A 26,749-nucleotide genomic window follows, 5' to 3' on the forward strand; every position below is an offset into this window, starting at 1 on the left:
TTGTGCAAAGTAAGCAGTTATCTCCTGAGAGGGCAGAAATGGATAGCTGGAGTGAAAACCTCTTTACAATATTTCAGCTAAATCAATCCATTTCTTTGAGTGCAGAAGTGTTAAGTGGCATTTGAGTCAATCTAAACCTCAGAAATCTATCAATGTGCAAACATTACAAATGAAAACATTTTCTCTCATTTATTTGTTTGCTTTTGTTCTAAGAAAGCTGTAATTTTAAAAGATTTAATTTGTAGTCTGTCTGATTGTGTAGCAGGCTATTGAATTTAAGTATCATTAGCTTAGAATTTGCCCTGTGGAACTGATGAATACAGTCATTCATCGACAATTAGCTGCTTGCTGCTGTCTTTCAAATGCTGATCACCATGAAATCCAACCCCCATGCCATGTCTGTGCAAGCAGTTCCTGCCATCCTCCCACTGCTGTCTATTCTTCTGGACCTCAGATTTCATAGCCCCATTTCAACAGTAAGTAAAAATTTGACATTGATGCCAAACTTGCAGCGATCTGGTGCCTGAATTACAACGATGCTGTGCCATAAGCACAAACTGGCAGAAAGGATCCTAGTCACGTCTCAGACTATCTGGAATTGAACAAGAATCAAGAGATTATCTCCTCCCAATATATTTAGCAACAAAAATTTGCTAAACTACTATTAAACAGCCTTATTTGTTCTATTCTCTTGGAATCTTGTAGGTATGGATTTGTCAGTGTTGAAACCATCTAAACTTGAACTATCTAACCTCGCTTCTGTGTCTGTATCTGGTTTATCATCTGTGGTATCTGAATAGCTAGTGATGGTTTCTACAGAGCAAAAATCACTTCAGAATCCACATGTCCTGCAATCTGCCTGTCTTCCAAGCAAGACTATTTAACAACATTGATGAAAAACAATTACTGCCACACTTAAATTTCTCAAAGTAGTCAAGGAGAAAGCACACTCTAATGAAAACAATGTAGAAAAATAAAAAGGAGTTACACAGCATGGAAAAACAATGTTGATTATTAGCAAGAAGTCTTTCTGAGTACTGTCTTTTCTGAGCTAGTTATGTGGCCTCACTTGAATGCTGTGTGCAGTTTTGGTTGCTGCAGTATAAGAAAGTTGTTAAACTATTAGATAGCATCCGAAGGTGGTGACCACTGACAGGACCCGAGGGAATGGCCTGAAGTTGTGTCAGGAAAAAATTAAGTCAGATACTAGAGAAAGGTTCTTCACCCAGGGGGTGGTTGAGCACTGGAACAGCTCCCCAGGGCAGTGGTCACAGCACCAGCCTGACAGAGCTCAGGAACTGTTTGGACAATGCCCTGAGGCGCAAGAGTCTTGGGGATGGTGCTCTGCAGGGCCAGGAGCTGGACTCAGTGATCCTTGTGGGTGTCTTCTATCTCATATTCTGTGATTCTATGATTGGTTTTCAATCGTTTCTAAGCCCTTCACTATGTTTACAAGGCATTCAATAAACTAAGCAATAGTAATAAAGCTGTGAAAGAATCTCTGCTTCTTTTTCCTTTTCCTGCCTTCCCTTAGCTATTCAACAGCACAATGCCTTCTTATTTATTAGGAAATCACATACTAAAAGAATAGGCAAAACTCCAGTTCAGCCTCATCACTCAAAGTAATGGGCTCCATTCATATTCCCTCCACGAGCACCTATCTTGTCACTTGCTATGCTCTAGATTGGAGCTCTTCCATGGAAAGGAGAAATGGTCTGAAATTTCCATTCCCTACACTACTTAAAATTAGACAAGGGCCCCAGGCCTGAAAACTGATTAGGTGCAGGGAATAATCCTGAATAATATCAATAATTTTTGGAAAATTACTCTTCTGTTACATTACTGAGAGTTTACAGAAGCTCCTCCTAAGATCTTGCATACAAGACTGCCAGTGCCAACCTTACACACAAGGTTGTGAGTGCAGCCTTGTGATGTACCCCAACCCACGTGTCCTGCTAAGAAAGAGGGCTGAAGTGTACTGAACTAATGGGCTTTTCACTTGGAGTTTTATTTGTGAGTATGGTTTTTGGATGGAATCATCTCATTTCTGGGAATCAGACTGACCCCATCATACAAATCAGCCACGAAATGACAAAAGCTTCTACTCAGTTCCAGAGTTGAGATAACATCAAACCAGTAATTTCACCACTAGCTTGCAACTACTATCCAATCTCCATCTAGCCACTAATAAAAAGTCTAACCATGAGTTTTAAAAAAAACAAAACTATTTTAGAATATGAATGAAGTTCATACATCCAACAAAAAAAGAGTTGAATTCTTGTGTTGAAGGATAACAACTTTGTTAGATCTGTCTTACTGATCTGTCACTGACAGTGGCTACTATTAGATATTTTGAGAAAGACAAGGGCATAATTAATTTTTCCCCTGGTTATAAGATTGACCAGTCTGAAGCTTTGGGACTTTCAGAATGGAGATCTTACATTAATTCATCCATTAATTTTGTCTAATTGCTTTTTGAGCCTATTTATATTTCTGGCATCCACAACCTTCTATAGCAATGAGTATTACAGTTTTATTGTGTGTCACAAGAAAAGATACTTCCTTTTGTTCTGAACCAGTTGTCTGGTAATTTCATTGTATTCCACCTTGTCTTTATATTATGGGAAACAAGAAATAGTTATTCCCTATTCACCTTCTCTATTCCTTTAACCATTTCTGTATACTTCTCTCTAATTTCATATTTTTTTCTTCATAATTATCTCCAATTTCCCTATTTTTTCCCATAAATCTTAGTTTATTTAATTCCAAATCTACAATTGTACTTATTTTCTGATTTTACTGTGTCTCTTTGGGGTAGGATCACAGTACCTTGTTTCTATTTGATGCTTTACTGGTTTCATAGTAGTTCTTGATATTCTCTTTTTGGCTTTGATCATTTCTTAACATTGAAAATACGTTTTCAGAGAACTTTACATAAGATCTACTTCCAGGATCACCTTCCTCATTATCATTTGAAGTCTAGTATTTAGAAGTTTAAGTTTGTGACCTTATGTTTTGTTCCCCTTCATAATGGTAGGTATGGATTTGCTTTCATGAATGATGAATTTTATTTGCCCCTCTATCACGCATATGTAGGAGCATAGAGGGGCATTGTGAAATCTGTCGTTGTCATTTCCAGTGCTGATTCTTGTAATTAATTTTGTTCCATTTGGAGATTTTTTTTTTCCTCACTTTTTATTTCTTAACCAGATCATTTAAGAATATATTTAATATCATATGTCTAAACACAGAGGGGCTCTTCTGGCACCTTCCTTCTTTATGAAAGACCTGCCATTTCTTTCTAGTATTAGCTGATTGTTCTTTGACTAGTTACCATAAGAGGAATTTCCTTCTTCCTCTCTTGACACTGAAGTTTTTTAAAAGAGCCTTTGTGACAGAATCTTTTGAAAAGCTTCTTGGAAAATCTAAATTCATTGAGGAGATTAAATACTGATTCATTGAGATAATTATTGTTCATTATAATAGAAATAATTTATACTTCTAGATTGGGGTTAGAATTCAGCCATACTTACACTTCTGAAAAGTCCTGACTTGAAACCAGCAAGACTCTAATCTGTCATGGAGAGAAATTTAAGGAAGTAGCAGAAAACTGGTTTTTTGAATATCTCTAAGCAATATATTCAGCTGACTGCCTGTCCATGGTTCAGTGGGCTGAGCAACCCTGTATGTGATTAACATAGGAGGATGAAAGATGGGAAATGTATTTTTTAAAATCATTATATAGATAGGAAGTGTCTAGATATTTACAGTAACTACAAATTAGAGAACTTTGATATCACTGTAACCAGAGATAAATATCAATATGTGCATCACTACAACTAATATGTCTTGATTATTAACAGAAGTTTCCTAAGATTGATAGCTTCATAGAAAGCTACCCTTTCAAACTTATGGAAAGTTAGTCTGATTGAGAATCTGATTAACCTCTTCCCATTTTCTTGGGCACCAGCACTACAGTTTGTGTATTTTATATTCTTGGCTCCACAAGACACTGTTTTTACCCAACAGAGATACTTTTTCTCCTGTAGGCCTCTCTTGATTTCTTTTATTGCTCTTTACTTTATGGAGTAGACATACTGGTGCACATTGGTAAAAGTATCCCATTTGGGATCATGGGATAACAGACAAGAAGAAATGACACAAAATGTGAATGTATGTTTTCTGCACATTAACTGCAGGAAATAGGTACCAAGTGTGTCTTGGAGTCACTGTGGAAAAACAGCATGCTTGATTCACACCAGGAAAAAGTTTTGGAGACCTGTAAGTATTCATGTATATTGTTCTCTTAGAAAAGTATCCAGAATTCCAGAAGTTTTGACAGCGGAATATTTTCTAACCCAGTTACATGCACAAGCATCTCAGCAGTCAGTCTGCAATAGTTTGCATCTAAAACTGAGTAACATTTGCCCTTGTACTTGTTACTGATATTTTTGGAGTATACAAGCTGACTTTAGGGATACCTGGTTTCTTAAATATCATCTGACACCCATGACTGTGCTGGCCTGGACTCCGTAGAGCTACGCCTTTGACCTCCTTATATTTATTTCAGTAAATCCCAAGGTTTAAACTACAATTTATCCTCCTCCTGCCAAAAACAACTATAATAGAGCCTAAGGTATTAAACAGTCCAAAAGCCTTAATTTGCCTGGAATTTTCCTCCTGCTGTGAGAAGCAGTGCTGTAAGCTCCCTGCCCTTCAGTCAGGTACAGATGGATAGATGAGACCCACTTAGCCTGTGGAAGATTTGTGAGAATAAGGCCAACACATATAGGAGCACAAGAACAGAAAGTAAGTAAAGGTCCCAACAAAAAATAGTCAGAATTTTTCCATTTCAGATTTCAGGGAATTTATCATTATTAAATATTTTATTCATATTCTTTATAATAATCTTTTCAGTTATTGTAGGGCTGATGCTACACTATGTCCAAAAGATGTGCAAATCCCAGTAAAGGATAATTTCTATCTGCTCTGCTGCAGTCTGCTTTCAGCCTACTATGGACAGTGGTATGAGCAACAAATTATTCTGCTCATTGCTTTTCTGGAAATAAAGCATTTGGAGAATGAAGACCATTTCACCAGCCGTGAAGTCTGAAGACAATAGAGATCTTTATCCCACAGAGTAATAATTAGGAGAATATTTGTGCACTGGGAGAATATTTGAAGTGCTTCTGTGATTAATGTTGATACTAGAGCATCATATGTAATATATGTAAAACAGCTCTGGAAAAGTATCAGAGGTGCTGCTCTCTTGTTTTCCCAGAACAGTGTTTATGCCTACTTCATCATATTCCCTTATACATTTGTATTTTGTGGCCAAGTCACGATATTCTTCTGTGTACAATGGCAACTAGAGCAAGATGATGGCAAGTACCCTTTTTATCAAGTTAGTCCATTGTTTGGTGCTCAAGGTACAATCCAAAAATATTTGGGCTTGAATTTCCTCAAGCAGTGGATAGTGCTGAGGTTGCACCTCCACCTTGCTAAAAGAAATGTGGCATCAAACTGATGTCCGTGCATAAAATTTAAAGGATAGATTTGTGTCCTCAGTTTTCATTTGTTTTGGATGTAAGCCTTACTACCTAGCTTTTAAAAATGTGGCTTTAAAAACAAGCCATCCATGGGTAAGTCTTAGCTTTTGATCTCTGGGGATAGATGAACTTAACTATTGGTTTAAGAAAGGAATCAAATCTCCAAAAAGAGGCCAGACTGCCTTTTTTTTTTTTTTTTCCAAAAAAAAAAAAAAAAAAAATGGTTCCTTTTGGCTGACTTTAGAAAACTTCTTTTTAGCATTCATTGGTGTTGGGGGTGATTCCATTTTCTCTACTTCTACCTTTTTCTATAGGCTATTTACAAATTAAGGGTATCTAGCAGACCAGATATTTATATATGTGGTATATAAAAATATATATAATATATAAAATATATATATTTTTATAGTATCTTCAGTAAATGTTAAAGGTTTGTGACTGTTATATACTTCCTCCCCCAAACTTGCAGATCTGTAGAATTTGAGAGTATCTCAGAGATATCTGTGTTGCCAGTTCATCTCAGAAGAGCAGAGTAGCTGCTGTAAAACTCACATTCCTTGGCTGCTTCTCTTGAGAAACAGCAGACCTGTATACATTTTCCATTATTGCAAGACACTACCTTAGCCAGTCAGCAGTGGGAACATTCAGTAATGCCAGGTCAGATCCTAGGGCAATCAAGAAAATATTTTTGTTTTAAATGCAGTGCCAGGAATTCTTATTACTAGAAAATTTTTGATGGAAAAGAAATAAAACAGTAATCATGCAAGTTGAATTTTATACTGAGCTGAAACAGTGTTCCAGAAATATCACAGAAAATAACATCCAAAGGGGGTTTCTGACAACTAGGTATGATTCTCAACTGAATAATTAAACCAAAATGATGCAGGTTCATTTTGCTGCCTTTTGTTAACATACAATTTGACTTCCTTTGTCTTTTCCCCCCACAACTTACTGTTGTCCTGTTGTATTTAATGTTCTGTATTTATTATAATGTCTTGTGCTATGTTTAAAAACTTCTGCTGAGGTAAAAAATGGCTTTCTATTTTATACTTGCACAGCACCAGCAGCATAGACCTTAACTGAAATATCTATAAGGGATAAATAATAATAGTTAATACATGGCAAGGTAAGAAATTATGTCCAGTGTTGATACATCAAGTACTAAGACATAGAATAATATTTAGAATGTTTTCAAGATCATTGAAATGCAATATCAGATAAAACATTCTACTATCATACTTGTAAGATGTTTTTGATAACACTGATACTGGTATAGCCCTGGAACTGAGTTTTTTTTTACTTGTAGGAAAACTGCAATAAAAAAGACTTGTTACAAGTGTTGCTGCTGCTTGGTGAGAGGTGTCAGGGCCCTGAGAGCATGAGTTGACGTTAATGGCTCCAATGAGCCTTCCCTGGGACCCTCATCTTTCCCCCAGGGACCCCTGCCCTGTTGTCACAGTATTGCAAAAGTGCCATATTGTTGTCTCCTTATCACAAAAGTTTCATACCTTCTTGGTGTCTTCCCATGGGCAGCTCTTCAGAGCACTGACTCTCTTCCTCACCAAGTAGCCAGCTGACTCCAGTTTCTTTTGAAGCAGCCAACCCACTCTTTTACAGCACTCTTCTTCTCACAGGTCACAGCTGTGGCCTGTTAAAGTCAGGCCTGCTCCTAATCTTTGATAATTGGCCTAGCTGCAACTCCTTAGGGGTGAGATGACTCTGCACTACCTTTATTTTCTTATATTCTATCCCCCCACACTGCCCTTTATTTCTCCTGAGCCTGGGCTGTGGTGTTCCTGTCTCCTGGATGGAACTTTGACCTCTGCTGTAGGTGGCTGGTGTCCTGGATGGACCCCGGTGCTCCTGGCTGGGCACCCTGGGTGGCCCCTGGGCTGGTACATCTCATGCTGTGGCTGTTGAGGGTCCCTGCTCCGCGGGGCTGTGTCCTACTCATGGGGTGCTCCCTGTGCTGGGGCCACCCCCGGCTCCCAGGTGACTTCTCTGCATTGGCTGTGTCCCAATGCATCTGACTACAGGTTTCAGGTCTGTTGGTAGCTGGAATTGGTAATTGCAAGGGAAATTTTTGCCATAATTGAAAAAAAAAAAAAAAAAAAAAAAAAAAAAAAAAAAAAAAGGCAGCCCTGCAGAGATTATAGTCTTTCATAGTTAAAAAAAACCAAAACAAACCAAACATCAGTGGGCATATTTTATTCACAGAATGCTTAAATGCCAGTTTTTATTGACTAATTCTTTGCTCTGCATGATCTAATACTATCATGTTGAAACAATAGATTAAAAAAAAATATATTTCCACCTGAAAGGAAAAAAAGTAATAAAAAAGTGTAATAAAATGCGTCAAGCAGTGTTCTGCAGAGCACAGTATATGCTGTCCAGGGATGTGGCTATGGCAGAAGCTTTTATAAAAGCAGTTCAACATTCAGGTCTGGATGACAAGGAAAGCTGCTCTAAAGTAATTTCTTTGACCAGCAGGAACAGTTCTATTTCTTCAGCACTGTTTTGCTTTTCTCTAATCCGTTTCTGCATCAGTAACTCTGGCTGCTTTGTTCTGCCATAAACCCTGGAGTACACCATGCCTGATGGGATCATGTGTGTGCAGGTGATTTAGAAAGTGATACTCCAACTTTGCACCACTGTTTAATTCCTGGAAGGAAAGATCCTTGTACCATATACTGTCACAGCCCACAAATGTGACCACACGTGGTCCCATTTGCTTTAATAAACCAAGAAAAAAATAATTAGAAAACTTTCGGGTATGGGAGATGCAGAAAGGTACTCAAAACACAAATCTTTTGCCTGCAGAAAGCTCAGACTCTTTGGATGAGAAAGTTAAATTACATGAAAGACATCAATCAGGCTGTTCAGAATGTCTCTTCTGAACCTGTCTCAGCTGAAGCCATTAATGGCCCCAAATGTGCTATTTAGTTCTCTGTGACTTGACTGCCAAAACACTTGTGCATTCAATTTCTAATCTACTTTCAGACAAGACTGACAAAATAGTTCATGACAGAGGTGATACCAGTCCAAACACTTTTACCTGAAGTCAACTGGGGATTGCTCACAGGTTGCATCAAAAGCCTCCTACAGACTGACTGACAGACAGACAGATGACCAGCCTGGGACTGACAATGTTTTCAATCATCTAACAAAAGATCACTACTGTCTAATTTGTTAAATTGGTAATGCTACCTTTTCACTGTCATGTACTTTGTGATCTAAACTACAATATGTATGTCTGAGATGTGGTGTAAAATAGTGGAATACAAATGTACTTTCCTGTGATCCCTAGCAAATTAGGTGGTGATGAGAAATCTGTGCTTTCAGACTCTCACTAAGAAGAGTTCTGAATTTACAGCTTAAGAGTTGTGTCAAGCAGAAAATGAGCTACATAGAAGTAGAATATTAAACAACAGTTAGCTTGCAATTTGATTTAAGTAAATTTTAACTGCCAATTTCTCATCCTCCAGATTTCTCAGCATCACATTTCTGGTGAAATGTATGAACCTGACTCCTAATTTAAGATGGCTAGATGGGGAATGAATATTTTTACCTCCTTTTTCCTTGTGTGTATATAAATACTTGATATGTATAAATACATATCAGATGCTTTTACATACAAAACTAGAATATTTGCTTGTCTTTATTGTGTTCCACTTGTGTTTATAAAGAATAAAATATCAGAACAAATATCAAATCTTCCATACGTTTCCCCAATGAAAATTTAATCTGATTTATCACCTGCAGAAGGATTTGGTTAGACTGGGTCAATGTACCACGGCAAACAGTATGAGGTACAATCAGACCAAGTACTGGTTCCTGCACTTGTGTCAGAACAACCCCAGGCAGCACTACAGGCTGGGGACAAAGCAGCTGGAAAGCTGCCCAGCAGAAAAGCCCTGGGGTGCTGGTCAACAGCAGCTGAACATGATCCAGTGTGTGCCCAGGTGGCCAAAAAGGCCAGTGGCATCCTAACCTGTATCAGTGTTACAATGGACAGAAAAGGCCACTCTTGATTTGTTGCCTCATCATACTGTTGCTAAATATCTGAGATGGTAGGTTGTTACTTTGCCACTCTATAGTGGACCCATCACTGAGGAGTTAAGCTCTGGCAATTTTACATCGTGCTTGTTATGTGAGTCTGAGTTGCTTTTTACCTCTAAATAAAAGTTTGAGTTTTCCTAAGATCTAAAAACTCTTTTCAACAGGATGGACACTAGGCACACCTTGGTCATCTACACTACACTCTGTTTAGAGGCTGAAACTTTGTTATGGAGGGACTCATTGCAGGCAGGAACATCACCTTGGAATTTCCCAGCCCTGAGTTGCATTTGAAGAAATATTTGCCATTGTTCAGCAGCTAGGGAATTAGAACATTTGCCCAAGAAATGCAAGACCTTGGCCATCACCCTTGTTCTCGGAGATGATGAACCTACATCTTCCTTGTGTCAGAGTTTGGGGAAGCACCAGGCTGGCAGATGATTAACAGTGCAGATGAAGTTGGATCACTATGCCAAAAAGACTGCAAAAAAATCATGGACCCAGGAAGACAAAACCTCATGTAAAATGAGGAAGTGTGTATTCCCATACTGTTTGTGCTTTTTATCCCATGTGCCTTAAATGGGTGATGTAGAACTCAGATCAGGAGCTGGGAAAGCACTGCTGCAGACACATGGGTCCTTGTGTTTGCCTTCCCAGGCTACTGCACACTGTAAGGCTCCAAATGTGGACAAACTTGGCGTATATAAGACCTGAGAGTCGTGTTTGTGTCCAGCAGCTCTAATATTGCTTGCAGGTGAGGGAATCTAAGCCGCATGAGAAGTCACTTCTGGTCCAGGTACATTCAGCCCCAAAATCCAGATTATAGGATCAATTTTGGCCACCCTGACTCTAATATGCTTGAATTTTTCTGTGAACTGTTGTATTTCACAAACTATGTGCCACAGTGCTGGGCTTCATGGAACCCCATAGGGAAAATGTTGTAAAAACAGATGTTAATAATGCAGTTGATTACAGATACTGGCTTATTAAATTGAAGGACATTAAGTAGTGAAATAAATTATTAAGAAAAACAGACAATTCCAGGCATTTTCTTGGGGAGAAATCTAATTTTTTTCTCAGCCACAACATCAGTAGGGGTGAAATAGGATCCATTTAACACAGTTTAAAATGTAAAACACTCACTTGATCACATTGTATGAACTGTATGTTCCAACACTGTGTTCAAAAATAAATATTGCAGAGATGTACAAGAAACGCACAAACTAGCTTTTCTTCTGTGGGAATATTCAGCACTTTTTTTTGTAAAGAACCAGTTTTATTACCTTAGAAAATTCCTCTAAATCTAGTCACTGTTGTACTGATGTCATGTTTGTCGTCATTAGCAAGATGAGGTGCTTCTGCTTAGCATTCAGAACCAACTCCAACACTTCTGTGAATAGGTAATAATGAAGAGAAGATGTGGGAAATAAGCTTTTCCCTCCTTTAAGAGATAGTTTAGATATGAAGAGATTAATAGCTGTCACTTTGGAATCTGAACCAGGAATCAGTCTTCAAAGCCTTCCCAGGTGATAATGACACAAATAAGCCAAAGCCAGATTATAATAAAAATAAAACAATCTTGGAATCCACAATTATAATTATTTTTTTTTAGGTTTGGGTTTTTTGTTTGTCAAAAATAAATGAGCTTTGTGCAACTGCATCTGGTGAGATAATTCTGCATATATGGTGATTTTTTTGAATCCTCCCTAATAACTGGAAAGTTCTGTCTCACTTCTACTACTCTGACAAAGTGGCAAACATTTCAAAAACAATTAAGCCCCAAGATTTATGCAAATAAATTAAGAGTTAGAGGAGAGGAAGTCTGTTAATTAAAGTCTGCAACAGGAATGTATACTCTATTAGAATGTGCATGAAAAGGGAGCCTGAAGCCTGGAACAAAAAACTTCATTTGGGCAGCATGGTTTGTGAAAAGCAGTGTTTCCTGCGCCTTGTCTGGCCAAAGTCAAACAAGTTCAAGGCACAGATTTATAATGAAAGCAGGCTTTATCAGTTTCAATGTTCAGGAATATAATTTTTTTACTTAGTAAATAATTTATTCCTGATGTGACTCTGCTTTTGAATGGGATGGGGAGAAGAAATTCAGTAACACTATGAGAAAGGCCAAGGTATTTCTGAGCCAGTCTAAAGCAGAAAGTCTGGGCAGTCATGTGAAAATAAGTTTGTCGTGTGATTTATAGTCCAGCAACTAAATCAAATAGGTTTTGATAATATGCATCCATTATAGTGTCTCTTGTTCCAGACTTTCTTTGGCTTGTTTTTAGATGGCTGTTATCTAAACATAAAATATATGAATCCTAATTATCTAGTCTAAAACTTTTCGCTCTCCACAATGCATCATTTACAATGAAAGGCCCCATTGCTCAGGCTTCAACTTCTTAACAACTCTGATTGAGGAAAAGCCTTTTCCTGATTGCTAAATCAGAATCTCTGCTAACTGTGCAAGTATGTGTGAGATTGCAAGGACACTGCGTAGATGTGCATATAAATTTAGGCTTCATGAAGCAAAATCTATTAAACTATGGAGCTACTTCAAGTGCTTTTGTCCAAGGACGTCGACATCAGTGAAGCTGAACCACAAGATTGATCAAAGTGCAGTTTATGTCTGTGTCAGTACTGCAAATGTACAACTGAATCCAGAAAATTTTTCCTACTTTCTGTGTTTTTCTACAATGCACAGTAAATCAAATTTTCTAAATGTTTCCAGCAAGCAGATTGTATCCTCAGTAGCTACCATTTCAGCTTGAGAATTTTTGCAGTGGGATTTCCTAAAAGGCTTCATAGAAAAAAAGGTTCATTGTTTGAAGCCAAATTCGACTTTTTGTTAAGACTGATCAAAATAGTTTGTACAGATTTTCATAAGCTTTTTGCTCACAGTGTGTATTATTTGGTTTAGTGATCACAGCTGAAAAGCATGATTTTAATAAAGAAGTTGAATAAGCAGATTAAAGTAAGTCACAGGGCCTCCCTCATTCCAATAGTAAACAAAGCAAACTACTTTAATTAAAGCAAGATAGGTAATATATATATTACCTATATATTATCATTGTTTGGTTGGCTCATTCCTTTACAGTAATATTTTAAATAGCTAGTGTATCACAGATAAGAAAGATTATTTTTTATCAAGCAGCTCATCTCCTTGACATATTTTTTACAATTTCTTCTGATGAAGTAAGACGAGCTGTTGCTGTAAACTCTAATTCTAATCAACATCCCTCAAACACCCAGGAATTAATAATTTGTTTACAAGACCCTATCAGGAATGACTGAGATAATCACTGTGAGTACACCACTTGTGCAAGGACAAATCCATGCTCCTGTAAATACCTATGCTAACTACAGATTGATTTTATTGACTCAAGTATTCAGCATTAGGGGAAAGAAGTGGTAAGAAAGAGACTGGTATTACCAGTGTCACAGGTGATGTGTGCAATGAGGCACATAAGCACAGGGTTGAACAGGTTCCCAGGCTTGGAGCTGGGAGGGAATTTTGCTCAGGGTGTAGTGGCCACAGACTGCAAAGGATTTTGAAGGTTTTCTGGCTTTGCTAAAAACGTGCACATGTATTTACACAATCACATTCCTGCAAGAGCTGAAAGGAAGGTGCTTGGTGACCTCAGCTGCTCTTTGTCCTGCTGCTGTGGCCTCTAGGACCCTGCTCTTTCTGAGCCGCCTTTGCTGATTGGAAACTTCCAACACGTGAAAGATGGGAGAGCATTAGTTGTGGGCACATGATTACGGGCAGCTTTGACATTAATCAGCCGGCATTCATACCTTCCAAGAAAACACCAATGCCAGACTGCTGGGGAAGGGACAGTCAGTCTCACTGGGCAATTTCTATGCAAAGGAACTCTACTGTCGGAACCCAGGACGTCCCTCTGGCTGCCTTGGAGGACTCGAGAACGTGACAAGGGGCTCAGAGACCTTGGCATGGAGTTAAAGACACCAAAGGCACCTGTGCCTTTGATTTCAACTCATGAAAAAAATTACTAACTTTGTAGGAAGATGTACAAGCCACAAGAGTTTAAGTAGAATGATAGTTAATTTGTCACAGGGTGAAAAAAGTAGAATTTTGGAGGTTTTAGAATGAGGGTTCAAGAGGCAAGATGGAGGAATCTGGGCATGTTCTGTCCTTCTTCTCTGCCTCCATCTTCTGCTGTGATGGTGGCACTTTTGGATTGGTTTAGAGTAGAGACAGACTGTCTAACATAGGTGATAGGTATTGGAAAATTATTGTGAATAAAGTACACATAGTTTTTAGTATAAAATGTTAATACTGCCCCAAGGGCAGTCAGTGTGCCATGAACCGACCTGCCAGACAGACCTCAGTAGGTCAGAAAAAGAATGTTATCGATAAGGAAAAATAAACAACCTTGAAAACCAGAGCCAAGGAATCCCGACTCCTTCTTCGATCGCTGGGCTGGGAAAAAGAGAGTTTCTAATACCTCAGGGTCGTCTCCACCACAGAGACTCTGAGACTCTACTACTTTTCTTGCAGCATTTTAAGCTTAAGGGTATTTCTCTAATGAAGGACTTAAAAACATGTGACCCTTGGCCAGAGATCTGGTTCTGTCACTAATGCTGCAGCTCACAATGTTTGAAAGTGAGTGACCATGCCCCATCACTGGTAGTGTTCAAAGCCAGGCTGAATGAAGCTTTGAGTAATCTGGTCCATTGGAAGTTGTCCATGCCCATGGCAGGGGACATGAAACTACATGACCCTTAGGCTCTCTTCTTATCCAAACTATTCTGTGATTCCATGATTTTATGACCTAGAGTTCTGAGTCTTCAGGTGGAGCAAACACCAGGTCCCAGTAAAGTAAGTTCTATTAAATTGAACCTCGTCATTACAACAACATTTATGCAGACACAGTGTTGCATTGTAACACATTAATTATTATTTATTTTTTTAAAGTGTTTTTCCAGATGAATGACTAATCTCAGAAGCCCGCGGGCCGCCGGGGATGCAGGTATCCATGGTTACCTTCGTTGCCTGGCGACACCTCCTTACGCTGCTGAGCGAGCCCTGGCTCGGTGCAGCCCCATCCAGCTGCCACCCCGGGCCAGCTCCCCTGACACTACAGAAGTTGCTGTGCAGTCCAGGTTAGAGTTAGAGTTGGTGGTTTCATATGAAAAAAAGAAAGAGGGAGGGGACCAATGAAAGGCTCTGGTCTCTCTTACAGCAATAAAAATCCAGTTGTGGCTCCAGGCAGGATCTGAGTCAGTGTGTTGATGTAAATTCTCAGTTGTGCTGTAAGACACAACTTTGCACAAAAGTTCATTTAGGGCAGGATTTAAGGGTATTGATTCATTTCTCAGCCAGACATAGACCAAGAACTAATAAACTAGGATTTGGCTTCTTTACTGGGTGAAATGAAGCATAGCTTCATAAAAAAATAAAAAAAAAAAAAAGTAATATTTATGTCATTTCAGAAATGGAAGAGGCATTTATCTTATAAATGAGATTTAAAAATACACTTATAAAGAGGCTATGAGTCAGGTTCTCCTAATTATGTCAATTTAAACGGACTTAATTACAAATTTAGAACAATAAATTTTACTGGACCTGGTTATGAAGGTCTTCCCAAATGCTGCTGTTTTATGCATGCCATGACTCACCAGCATCCAGTCATGGTATACAGAGGTCTGCAGCTGATGTCACAGCCTTGGGCTCTGCTTTTCAGAGCATTTTCTCAGAACAATGATTTGCAAGTACTTTTCACCTGAGTACTCAGGACGGTATTTGTGGTGTAGCTGAATTGCTTACACAAACAAGAGAACAAATTGCTTATGTAAGTCAGGCACTTCTGGTGCAGTCTTGTCTGTAAATAGGGATGCCCTTGTCTTCCTCCTCAGCCTCCCCTGCTGCAGCACTCAGCCTTGCTGTCGAAACTTACCAAAGAAGATATTTTCTGAGCTTACAGTCCTGAGTTTGCCCTTCCAAGCAGTGTTCTGCTGAACAAGAGCTCCTTTAGGAGGTTGCTTTCTGGACTATTGATCTGTTTTTTGCCTCTGGTACATTCAGGGGTGCAGTCTAATGAATGTGCTTTTGCAGTAAATCCTTGAAAGCACTATTGTTTTCTGATTAATTCTTGCTCATGACTTCCTTGAGGTTAGTGCCATGGGAGGTGTCTCTTACGCTAAATCTTCCAGAGTAATAAACTCAGTCATCTGTAGTGCTAGATCATTAACCTTGTCCCTGGTTTGGGCTGGATCAGCTCAGCTCCTCCCAGCACCCACTTGGGCACTACTTGGGAGTTAGTACAGAACAGTCACTATTCCCTCCAGGCAGTTTGAAAGCAATCTACAGTGCTTTGGAGACAGAGTGGTCACTAGTGCTGACATTCTGGATATTTTGGTCTAGCCAGTTTTGGGGTATAAAAATGTTCTGGGCACATTTAATCTTCTGTAAAGTAGTGCAGTGCTTTAACTGGTTTATTTCACTGTTTACTTGCCACCTCGAGCAGGTTCAGCCTGATCACATTTGCAGAGATGTAGACAAGTACAGGATTCTCACTGTGCTACATTTACTGAGATCCACTCAGAAAAACAGAAACCTGCAAGAAATGCATTTATAGTGCAGATGGTAGTGGTTAGGATGCAGGTGTTTTTCAACCAATGTCTGTTGTGGGGAATGATAATGTTTCAGCAAGTTTTCCCATTTTGATGGATATTTAAGGCTAGAAGGTACCACATGGATTCACTGAATGATGTTCTTCTGTGTTTATCTGTCAATTCTTGTGTTGTAATTGGATTGTTAGCAGGAGGGGGCTTATGAAGCACATAGCAATTAGGGTTATCATTCAAGACTCCTAATAAGATCTAAGGTTTATTGGGTAAGGATAGAAATGGCCTTAGCAAAGCAAGGGACTGATGTTGCCAAGTATGATGCTGGTATCCCTGTACAATTATAAAAGAAGGGACTTTTTGCTCGCTTGGAAAATTCTCCAGAAGCTTTGCAATAAGTGCATTTCTCCTTTATTTCTAAGCCTTTTTTAGAGTGTATTGAAATTTTCATCGGTATTCTTTTTATTTCGCATTGTAATTACAATGCAGGACTAAGATCAAATTACACCCTTCCTTTCTTTTAATCTGTATATCCTATCTTATGCTTATCATTAAAGTTGTATCTTTCCTTGTAAAGAAAGCTACAACTTCCTCTTTCATCTTCTTCCTTGTAAAACACTTCTCAGCTGAATATAATTTGTTCTTCTGTGTTAATTTAGGCTAATAATTCCCCTTGCCTTATTTGCAGCCCACATAGTGATGCAACTTCCCCTTGTTTTGTTCCCAGATAAGTATTGCCACAGTTCTTTAATAAAATGATGTAGGACTCTGTTTACAAAAGAGTGCTTCTGTGGTATCTTACTGCTTTCACAGGAAGCTTAACAGCTTGCAGAACAGTAAGTGGCAAATGTTTAATGCAACATTATGCTAACTTGAGGACAAACTGTTCCTCTCAGGAATGTTTTCAGGCTTAAATGAGAGGAAAATCCCCCTTGCAGAATGTGAATTCTTGGAGGCGGCGGGGAGTGACTGCCACTTCTTTGCCTTGCCAGCAGCTCTAATTCTCAAGCACCTTCCAAGGCTTTTTTAGATCAACTGTAGTGTACGTTCAGCAGCAAGTAGTGATAAAACTGTGACTGGTTTTTCTGAGGAGCAAAGATTCCTCTTTCATGGAAGAGGCAATAAATCTTCCAGTGTGTCTCAGACAGAAAACATTGGGTTTTGCCCACAGATGCTGGAAAGGTACTGAGAGGAGAGACATGAGGCCATGGCAAAACTATTAACATGAGTAAGCAAAGCCTGACAGTGTATTTGCAAAAACTGTGAGACAGAACAATTCCAACTTAAACAGTGATGAGTCAGACTGAAATATGTGGAAATTCAGGCTTGGATGCAAGTCATCCATTAGAAGGATTAGTGGACATTACTGAACTAACAGTAGTTTGACTAAAGAGAGAAAGGAGCTCTATACAACTTCCTGAAAGGTGGTTGTAGTCAGGCAGGGGTTGGTGTCTGTCTGTCCAGGCAGCAAATGACAGAATGAGAGGACACAGTCTTAAGCTGCACCAAGGGAAATATAGGCTGGATATTAGGAAAAAGTTTTTTAGCAAAAGAGAGATAAAGTACTGGAATTGTCTGTCCAGTGAGGTGGTGGAGTCACTGTCCCTAGATGTGTTTATAAAAAGACCGGTGCCGTGGTTTAATTGGGATGTTATGGCATGGGTTTTACTTGATGAGCTTGAAGGTCTCTTCCAACCTAGTGATTCTGTGATTTCACAGAATTAGGTTGGAAAAGACCTCCAAGATCATGGTGTCCAATCGTTGACCAAACACCACATTGTCAACTAGGCTGTGGCACTATGTACCACGTCCAGTCATTTTGTGAACAACTCCAGGGATGGTGACTCCACCACCTCCCTGAGCAGCCCGTTCCATTAACAACCCCTTCTGTGAAACAATTCCTCCTGATGTCCAGTCTGAACCTTCCCTGGTGGAACTTGAGGCGATTTCCTCTTATCCTGTCACTGGCTGCCTGAGAGAAAAGGCCAACTCCCACCTGGCTGCAGCCTCCTTTCAGGGAGTGATACAGAGCCATATGGTCACCCCGAGCCTCCTCTTCTCCAGGTTAAACACTCCCAGCTCCTTCAGCTGCCTCTCATGGGACTCACTCTTTAGATGCTTCACCAGCTCTGTTGCCCTCCTCTGGACACCCTCCAGCCCCTCAATTTCTTTCTTGCAGTGAGGGGCCCAGAGCTGCACACAGGATTTTGAGGTGTGGCCTCATCAGTGCTGAGTTCAGAGGGACAATCAGTGCCCTGGTCCTATTGGCCACACTTTTGCTGGTACAGGGCAGGGTGTCATTGGCCTTCCTGGCCACCTGGGCACACACTGGCTCGTGTTCAGCTGCTGCTGACCAGCACTGCCAGGTCCTTTCCCACTGGGCCCCTTTCCAGCCACTTTGTCCCCAGTCTGTAGTGCTGCCTGGGGTTGTTCTAGCCAAAGTGTAGGATCTGGCACTTGGTCTTATTGAACCTCATACCATTGCCCTCAGCCCATCTATCCAGTTTGCCCAGATTTTAACACATTTTAACAGATTTTAACGTCCTCTGTGTTAATCCTCCCAAGCAGTAAAACCAGCAAGTGGTCTCTGCCCATCATCACTATTCTTAATCTCTGGACCTCAGCTTCAAGTCAAAATACTCTGCTGGCTTTCTTTGGCTCCTGGGTCCTGGATTCTTTGAACGGGAGGGTATTGTGTGGCCATTATCTGTAAGTAATCCAGGACTTCCAAGTGGGTGCCTGGGCTGATGGATCCAGGACTTTCCAATGCGTGGTGTGCAGAAATCTGCAGTCATAGAAAATGTGTTGTATGCTTTCTACTTTATAGCCAGTCTTTAGGGTAAGGCACAATTTTGGGTGCTGTAAAGATGACAGGGTGCTCAACTGATGCTGTGAATTTACCATAGGGAAGGTGCATCATTTTGCAACTCACATCTCTTAAAGGCCCAACTGTGCCTGCAGACTTTGTGATGTGTGAATGAATTTCAGACTGGGATGCCCCAGTCCTCCACCTCAGAAATATGGTCTAATAAGGGGAAAGAGAAGAATAGAATTAAAACCTTATCAGATGAAATCTGTGTTCTTACAAAAAAATACCATTATTTACTATAGGAAAGTAAAGTAAATCATGGAAAATGTTATTTGTCCAGGAAGCTTCCTAGGAGACAATGGATTATAACAGCTTCTAGATCACAAGGCTCCTGAAGATATAGTTAGAATTCATTATGTAGCAAACCTTTATGTTCATGATAAAGGGAATTGTCATGTTTCATTGTTTTTCATTAAAAAAAAAAATTAATTGACCTTCCAGATTTTGCAGAATTTGTGTTTGTAATGAAAAGCTGTTTAAACAAAATTCTTCCTTTATCTGTGTGCAGAGGCTTCAGTTATGTCTGATGAAGGGGGAAGAAGCATTTCCTGTGAGGACCCACAGCACAGGCTGGGGTGCTGCTGGTGTGCAGAAGCACCACATTCTGGACCAGGTGCCCAGGTTGCCTTCAGGGGGAGGCGGGGGAGAGCTGAGGTGTTCCCAGGTTTCATCTGGATAAAGATTTAGATAGGGTCAGCATGTGCTTTCTGCTCACTGGAACGTGTCCCACAGCTTAATCAGTTGGAAAGCACCACTTGGTGACTCGGCCATCACCTGCAAACTTGGTAGGCAAATTACCTTTGCAAACCACCAGCAGCAGCAAATTTCCTAAAGAAGGTACATTGACCTGAGATAGGCCAAGAAGACTAATTTACATGACAATAAAAACATTTAAAAACATATATTTTGGTGCTAAAAAATTTTTATCTTCTCATAGAACTAAACAATTGGGGATGGGGGAGGGGTGTTTCCATAAAAAATAACTATTTTTCTGTACTAATTTTATCTTCTATCTTCAAAATTGACAGGCAAAATTGTTAGGCAGGTGAATTTCAGAAAGCCAAAGAAGAAGTTGTAGGTTTTTTCAAAAATTATTTTAGTTATTTCAGTTTTTCAAGCACATAGAAGCAAAGTGCTTTTATGAATTCCTGTGGGGAAGAAAGAACTAACTAGAAAATCCTCTTTGATACCCATGAAACTTGGCTTGGGGGCATGGAGTTAGGCAAGGTTTTGAGGAATTTTTTGAAAAGTCTAAAATATACTTTAAATCATGTGGAAATTCTTTACATGGAAATCCTGCTTTACAGAAAAGAGCATGAATGATGAAATGTTTGCTTTGTAGGTAAGAGGATGTACTGATCAATGTAAAGAAAACACTATTTTGTGACATATGGTCCAGTTTTCATGGGGATTTCAAGCAGAAATAATTGGGGCTTTTTTAAGGTGATTAAGATATGCCCATATTGAGGAATAAGAAATGTCATAATGAGGATACATGATGTGGTCTGTACTTCCCCTTACATCATTGACAGAAGTCAGTTTGTATTTATAAAAACTAGACTGTACTAGAAAATTGAAAAAATGGATTCAAGGCCTTGATTATGAGAAAATGAAGATTAAAGGGAAAGTAGTTTTGATTGCAGTGCTAGGCCTCTGTAAATTAATAGTTGTCTGAAGCTTCATTAGGCACAAAAATGATGGAAGCATTTTTGTTTAGTTGTTTTGTTCACTAAAAGCTAACAATGTGATTTATTCTGATAGATAATTAATCTCTAAAAATGCTTCTTTCTTTATGGTAATTTTGCAATAGCTGCAACAACTTGTGCAACAAAATGAGGACAAGTATGTTAGTAAAATAATTTTTTTTTCCCCTTTGGTATCTTCTGCAAGCAGGATCCCATTCCTGAACCCTAGGTTCACTTACACATGTCATTAAAACTCCAAAGCAGGACTGCAGGAAGCAGCAATTGTCTGAAGGCAGCAAAGGTCAGTAATTTTTTGTGCTCTGCTGGTTTTTCCTCAGTTTATTAGAAAGAGTTGAAGTTCACCTCCTGGCACAGTTATTTCCCAGGTAAAATTATCATAAGCATGTGCGTTACAATAGTATTTTTCATGACAATCTACTGAATATCACATATACCTTTATGATGTTCGTGGAAAAAGAATTAATTTGTGGCATAGTATTATGATAGATAGTTAACAGATATTTTATTGCTCTTCAAACATAAACATAATTACATTAATGCAAAAAAACTGGCGGCATTTTGATCAATTCTCAAATAATAAAAAACCTGCTTCCATGCATGTGTCTATTTTCATAATAATAAAAATGAGAGCCATAATAAAAAGAAAATAACCCTGTAACTACACCATAAAGAGAGAATGTTTTTCTCAAGAAATATTGCCATAAAGCAACAGAGATTGTCTGAAAGAGTCATAGTCAGTGCACAGTAGTGGATTTGATAAAGACGAGAAAAAGCAATTATTAATTGCCATTTCTTGAGCAGATTAGTTAGAGGTGCCTGTTGTGTGCAGTGGGTTCCCTGTCCTACAAACTAATACAGCAAGTAGATAATATAGACAATCCATATCAAACCACTTCTGATAAAATATCTGATTTTAGTGGAGAAAAAGCTATTTCAGTAGCTTTTGGAAAGGAAGACTGCCATAAGAATCTACAGTATTGCCTTTCAAATTTTGCAATCGCAGCTATATATTAGCTCCAGGCACAGGCTATCTGGTGTGAGCCATAACAAAATCTTAGGGCTGTACATTGAAAAATTTGATTTCCTAAATATTTGTAAAAGAATTTTATACAAAAGCCCATCAGCCAAAAGTTTGTAACATAATAACACTTCGTAAGCCTCAAATATTTCCTATGTTCTGTATAGTAGCATTGAATCTCCTTGATTGATTGAATACGTTAATGACATCTAAGAAAGCTTTGTTTTTCATCACAGTCCTGGAGCATTTGGTTTCTTTTATATTCTCACTTTAGGCTTAGCTATGAGACTGAAAAGAGAGGCTAAAATGAAGAATATCTCTCTGAACGCATCTCTCTCTCTGCAGCAAACCCAGAAGCACAGGCTGAAGTTATGGACACACAAAAATAGAAGTAGCCATGACAGCTGAATCACACAGTTCTATGAAGTGCAAACCTGCAGTCTGGATTGTATCATCCATAGACTAGAGCAGAATGATTAACTTCCTCAGGACAATCAAAAAAGATTACAGGTTTTTTGATCAGTGATGTGTTGGAAAAGATGCTTTTAAGCAGGCATTAAACATAAACAGCAAATATCATATTTTCTTCCTTTGCCAAGAAAAAATGGTTGTATTTCCCGTACTTGGAGACATGGACTGTCAGGGACAGAAACATAGTATTCTTCAGGGAGGTCATTCCACCTCTAAATGTTCATTTTAACTGCAAAGAAATGACCTGATACAGGCTAAATAAGGAAAACTACAGTTTCTTCTCTTAAAATTCATGTTGAAGTTAGAGTATACTGAGAAGAGAATTTTGTTTCATTTGTTCTCTGCTGACTTGCCATTGCCTGGTAACATTTTCACACAATGCAGGCAGACACTTGGAAGCAGAATTAGTAGGAGGATTGATTTTGTTCCCTTGAAGAATATATTTGCTTTACAGTGAAATACTGAATGCTTCAGGTGTGAGCTCTACCTCATCAATTTTCAACCTCAAACTTTTATGTTTAAAATTATGGGGACTTTATGTTGAATGTTACTTTTATGTCTTGTGAGAACTGCAGCTCAGCTGCTTGTATTACTTTTTTTTTTTTTTACAATTTTCAGTGCAAATGCAACATCCCACATGAAAAACGATCATATTTAATTGTTTAGTAGAAATAGCTTTTGTCTGGAAACAGACCAACTAAGATATTGAAACTTTTCTCATGTCATAATATATTGTTCAAGCCTGAGATACACAAAAAGCAAAAAGTGCCTCTGCTAGCCACCTGCACAGCTGTGGTAAAAGGCACTCAAAATTCACCTAATTTTGATATTATCTGTTCATAATAGCTCACATGTAATAAAAATCAAACCTGCAAAAAATATAGTTGAGGATGAAAGATCAAGCTGCCCAGAAGCTAGGGAGCACCACAAACCAGAGTTGCCCCTGAGACCTTCATCTACCTACCATGTGAATTCATTTTCTGCATAAATGTTAGAGGCAAAAAAAAGGGAAAGAATAGAATATGATTACTTAATTAAAGACTGAATTGAAATACAATTGCACAAGGAACAGAATAAAGGTTGACAGGAAATAATTTATCTGATATTTCCTATCTTCCAGTGTCAGACCTCAGTTCTTCAGCCTGCATTCCCCATGGATGGTCACATACCAGCTGTAGTGCCATAGTTGTATGGCTGCAATAATAAATGACAGCAAAAGAACTTCCAACCTAAGTGACATTATGTTAACATTTTAGTTTTGTAGTTAGTTACTTTATTGATTTGAAAAGGTGACTGAAATATTTTGTTATGTGACAATTTAAGAACCTCGGTCAGATTAGAGCCCTCTTGCTCGTCTGATCACTGATATCAAAGCCTGATGCAGGTGACCTTTGGACAATAGGGATATGTTATTTTGGTGGGAATATTAGTCCAGGTGCTAATGCTTAGATGCCCTGATGAAGGAGAAAGAGTAACAAAGAGTGGTTCCTCTATGGAATATATTTGTGCTCTGTGTGGCACATCTTGATTGAGGATGGCTAGCTGTGGCCACCATCCAAACCATGGGTGGAGAGATTTGCTAATTTTAGCACGTTTTTAATTTCAACTCCTCATGGAGGTCCTTGAGTCTGCTGCATGGCTGTGCCAGGAAAGTTGGTGCTGCTCTGGTGCTGAAAGCAGGCTGTTCTTTGGGTGCAGTGGGATCTTCTCATTCCTAGGCATGTAAAATGCCACAGTCTGTAGGGTATGGCTCAGCTCCCTTTCCCCACAATTCAGTGATGACCTACATTAACATATTTGTGTATTACTTGTTTTAATATTGCCAAATATCAAATATTTGGTGGAAAGATACTGCCATAAGAACTTCTAAGAAGATATGTAATACTGTTTTGTAAGATTTGTGGAGCCACAATCAGCAGCTGTATCTCACTGATGAAACAATCACAGAGAGGTAACTGAAATAACTAAGAAAATTTATCAGAAAAAGAACACCTTGGAACTACAGTTATTTCCCTAAGTTCTTTCAAAGGTGCTGTGGTGCAGTAATACAAATGACTCCTCAGCTCTCCATATGGACAATGAGTCATTCTAATGTGAAATGCCCAAAGCCTGAGGAAATTGCAGGTTTGCTGTTGCTGAGTCATAGTGGCATGTACATCTTGATAGCTTCAGCTGGCATACAGGAAAGACTGATATACACCACTTACTTCTCAGATATTTTCTTGTCTCTCAGCCTGTTGGGAGGATTGTGGTCTACTTCGGAGATGTCCCAGAGAATAATGTTAGGAGCGCCCTCAGATGATGCTTATTTCCTCTTTGGTTCTTGAGCTACTAATAAAAATGAAATGCTAAGTGGAGCATAAGTCAATATTATATAGAATGGGTCATTAAGACCTTTTACACTAGTTTGGCATTTCTACCAAAATATCATTTTCCCTGCTGCAATAGTGGAAAGAGGTGCAGCAGGGTGAGAGCTCTGTCTGTCTGTTACACATGGTGTGAGCAGCACCGCTCACTATGCACCACTGAAGACACCACTGAAAACAGCCTCCATTCCCATTATACCATACAGATTTTAATTGTTTATACCTTTCTGAAGCACTAAGTTTAAGCCAATATGTTTCATATCTTTCCTGTGCCTCTGGCTGAATTCCAGAATATTTCAGTCAAATAATTCAGCTCCTTCAATAAATGAGCCTAAGAAAAAAGTGCCACTTTTCTTGTGTTGATACTTTGAGCTCTATTCTGTAAAGTTCTCCAGCACCACCCTGCAGGTATTGTACATTTGGCAGAGAGATAGCTCTCATGTCAAAAATAAGCCTAACTGGAGTGCCCACATGATAGGTTAGCAAAAGCCCAGTATGTTCTCAATTTCCTGAACTGGGATGGAGCTGGCCAAAGAGCATGTGAAATGCAATTTTATTTTGATACAAAGGCTCATCCCAGGCCTCCAGTGATGGTAAAGGACCTAGAAACAGAGCAGTTAGACTTGTTAATGTGGGGAAGGGGTTATGCTTGTGTCTCCACAGGTCACCACATGAAATTTGTTAGCATCATCCTGACTGGCGAAGGCACTGTGAGTGTCTTACCCCCTTACACTGGACAGCACAAATATATGGATCGCCCTTGCAAATACTACACATGCTGATACCAGGTGCATCTCTGCGGCAACCCCTGGGGATCCCTTTCACACGTGCTTGGCAGGGGTACCCATTGGCAAGGAGCGTTTTGGTAAGCTGTACAATGAAATCGTGCAGCAAAACTGCATGGCCCCAAGTATATGGCAGCCCAGGTGGTGGTGCCAGGACACCTGGTGGAAAAACACAGGGTGGGATGAGACATGGTACAATAATCTGAGAAGAATGCATGACTTTTCAGCTTTGCTCTTGCAGCCACAAGAACTAGATAAGCTAGGGACTTTGCAGGCCTTGCTAGGCTTTTACGTTGATGATACATTTGATATTCATATGAACAGTGTTAACTTTGATGTCTCTCCTAACGGCATTTTCAGCAATACTTCCTTGTGGTATAATTGAACCTTAGAAAGTCAGCTGCTATCTGGCATCAGTGCTATTGTTCTCCTCTCAGACTTGTTCTTAATGTGTAGGGAGTAAAAAGGTATACCAGGCAAAGCTGTTGCACTATTGGCCAACTAACCTTGTTTCATCCAAATCAGACAGCTCTAAGAGTTGCAGCACAGCAGTGGGTCAGGCGCAGCACACGGGTTCTCAGAGAGAAGTGCGACCTGACGGTGACTTTCTGGAACACTGCAGAACGCATCTCTGGCAGCTTAATACCAGCAACTGGTACTGCTCATGCTTTGTCTTCTTTAAACAAGCTCAGCTGCTGGCTTGCAAAGGAAGCTAACACCACTAGTGCCACTCTTTCAGCAATGCTGGTTGACATTAAATTGGTGCAACGTGCAACACTGCAAAACAAGGCAGCCATTGATTTCTTACTGCTGGCTCATGGCCATGGGTGCGAAGATTTTGACAGCATGTGCTGCATGAGCTTAAGTGACCATTCAAAGTCCACCATGAGTATCAGTAATCTTAAGCAGCTCACTAAACTGCTACTACAACACGATGAAGGTGATTTGTGGGGGGTGTCTTCATGGCTCGACAACCTCAGCTTTGATGCATGGCTTAAACACTTTGTAATGTATAGCATAGTTACCCTTGGTATGTTCTTAATGATTGTGATATGTATCCCATGGATTATATCCTGTGTGCAGTGAATGATCATTAGTAATCTTTATAAGATAATGGCTTTACTGACACAGACAGTTTTATCTGTGCAACACATAAACTAAGAAGGGGGAATTGTTACTGATAAGTAAGGCTTTATAAAAGGAAGGCCTTGTAACATGGCTCTGGCCTGTTACTTAGGCTAAGCAGAAGGGAACTATGGGAGAGTGACTGAGATGGAACAGGGATAGAGAGACATGAGAGATGTGAGAGACATGCTGTGTGACAGCCACATGTCCACACTGTGG

General features: G+C 39.4%; 1 protein-coding gene across 1 annotated transcript in view; it reads left to right on the forward strand.

Annotated features, from left to right (window-relative positions):
- Positions 1 to 362: 362 nt before the first annotated feature.
- The window catches only part of LGSN (lengsin, lens protein with glutamine synthetase domain), a 59,770-nt gene continuing 33,383 nt past the window's right edge, over positions 363 to 26,749 (forward strand). Inside the window, exon 1 of the mRNA XM_041410707.1 lies at positions 363 to 476. Coding sequence (XP_041266641.1) covers positions 363 to 476 — 114 coding nt within the window. The remainder of the gene's footprint in view (positions 477 to 26,749) is intronic.

Source organism: Onychostruthus taczanowskii, unplaced genomic scaffold (genome assembly GCF_017590055.1).
Source record: "Onychostruthus taczanowskii isolate IOZ18803 unplaced genomic scaffold, ASM1759005v1 scaffold33, whole genome shotgun sequence".
NCBI lineage: Eukaryota > Metazoa > Chordata > Aves > Passeriformes > Passeridae > Onychostruthus > Onychostruthus taczanowskii.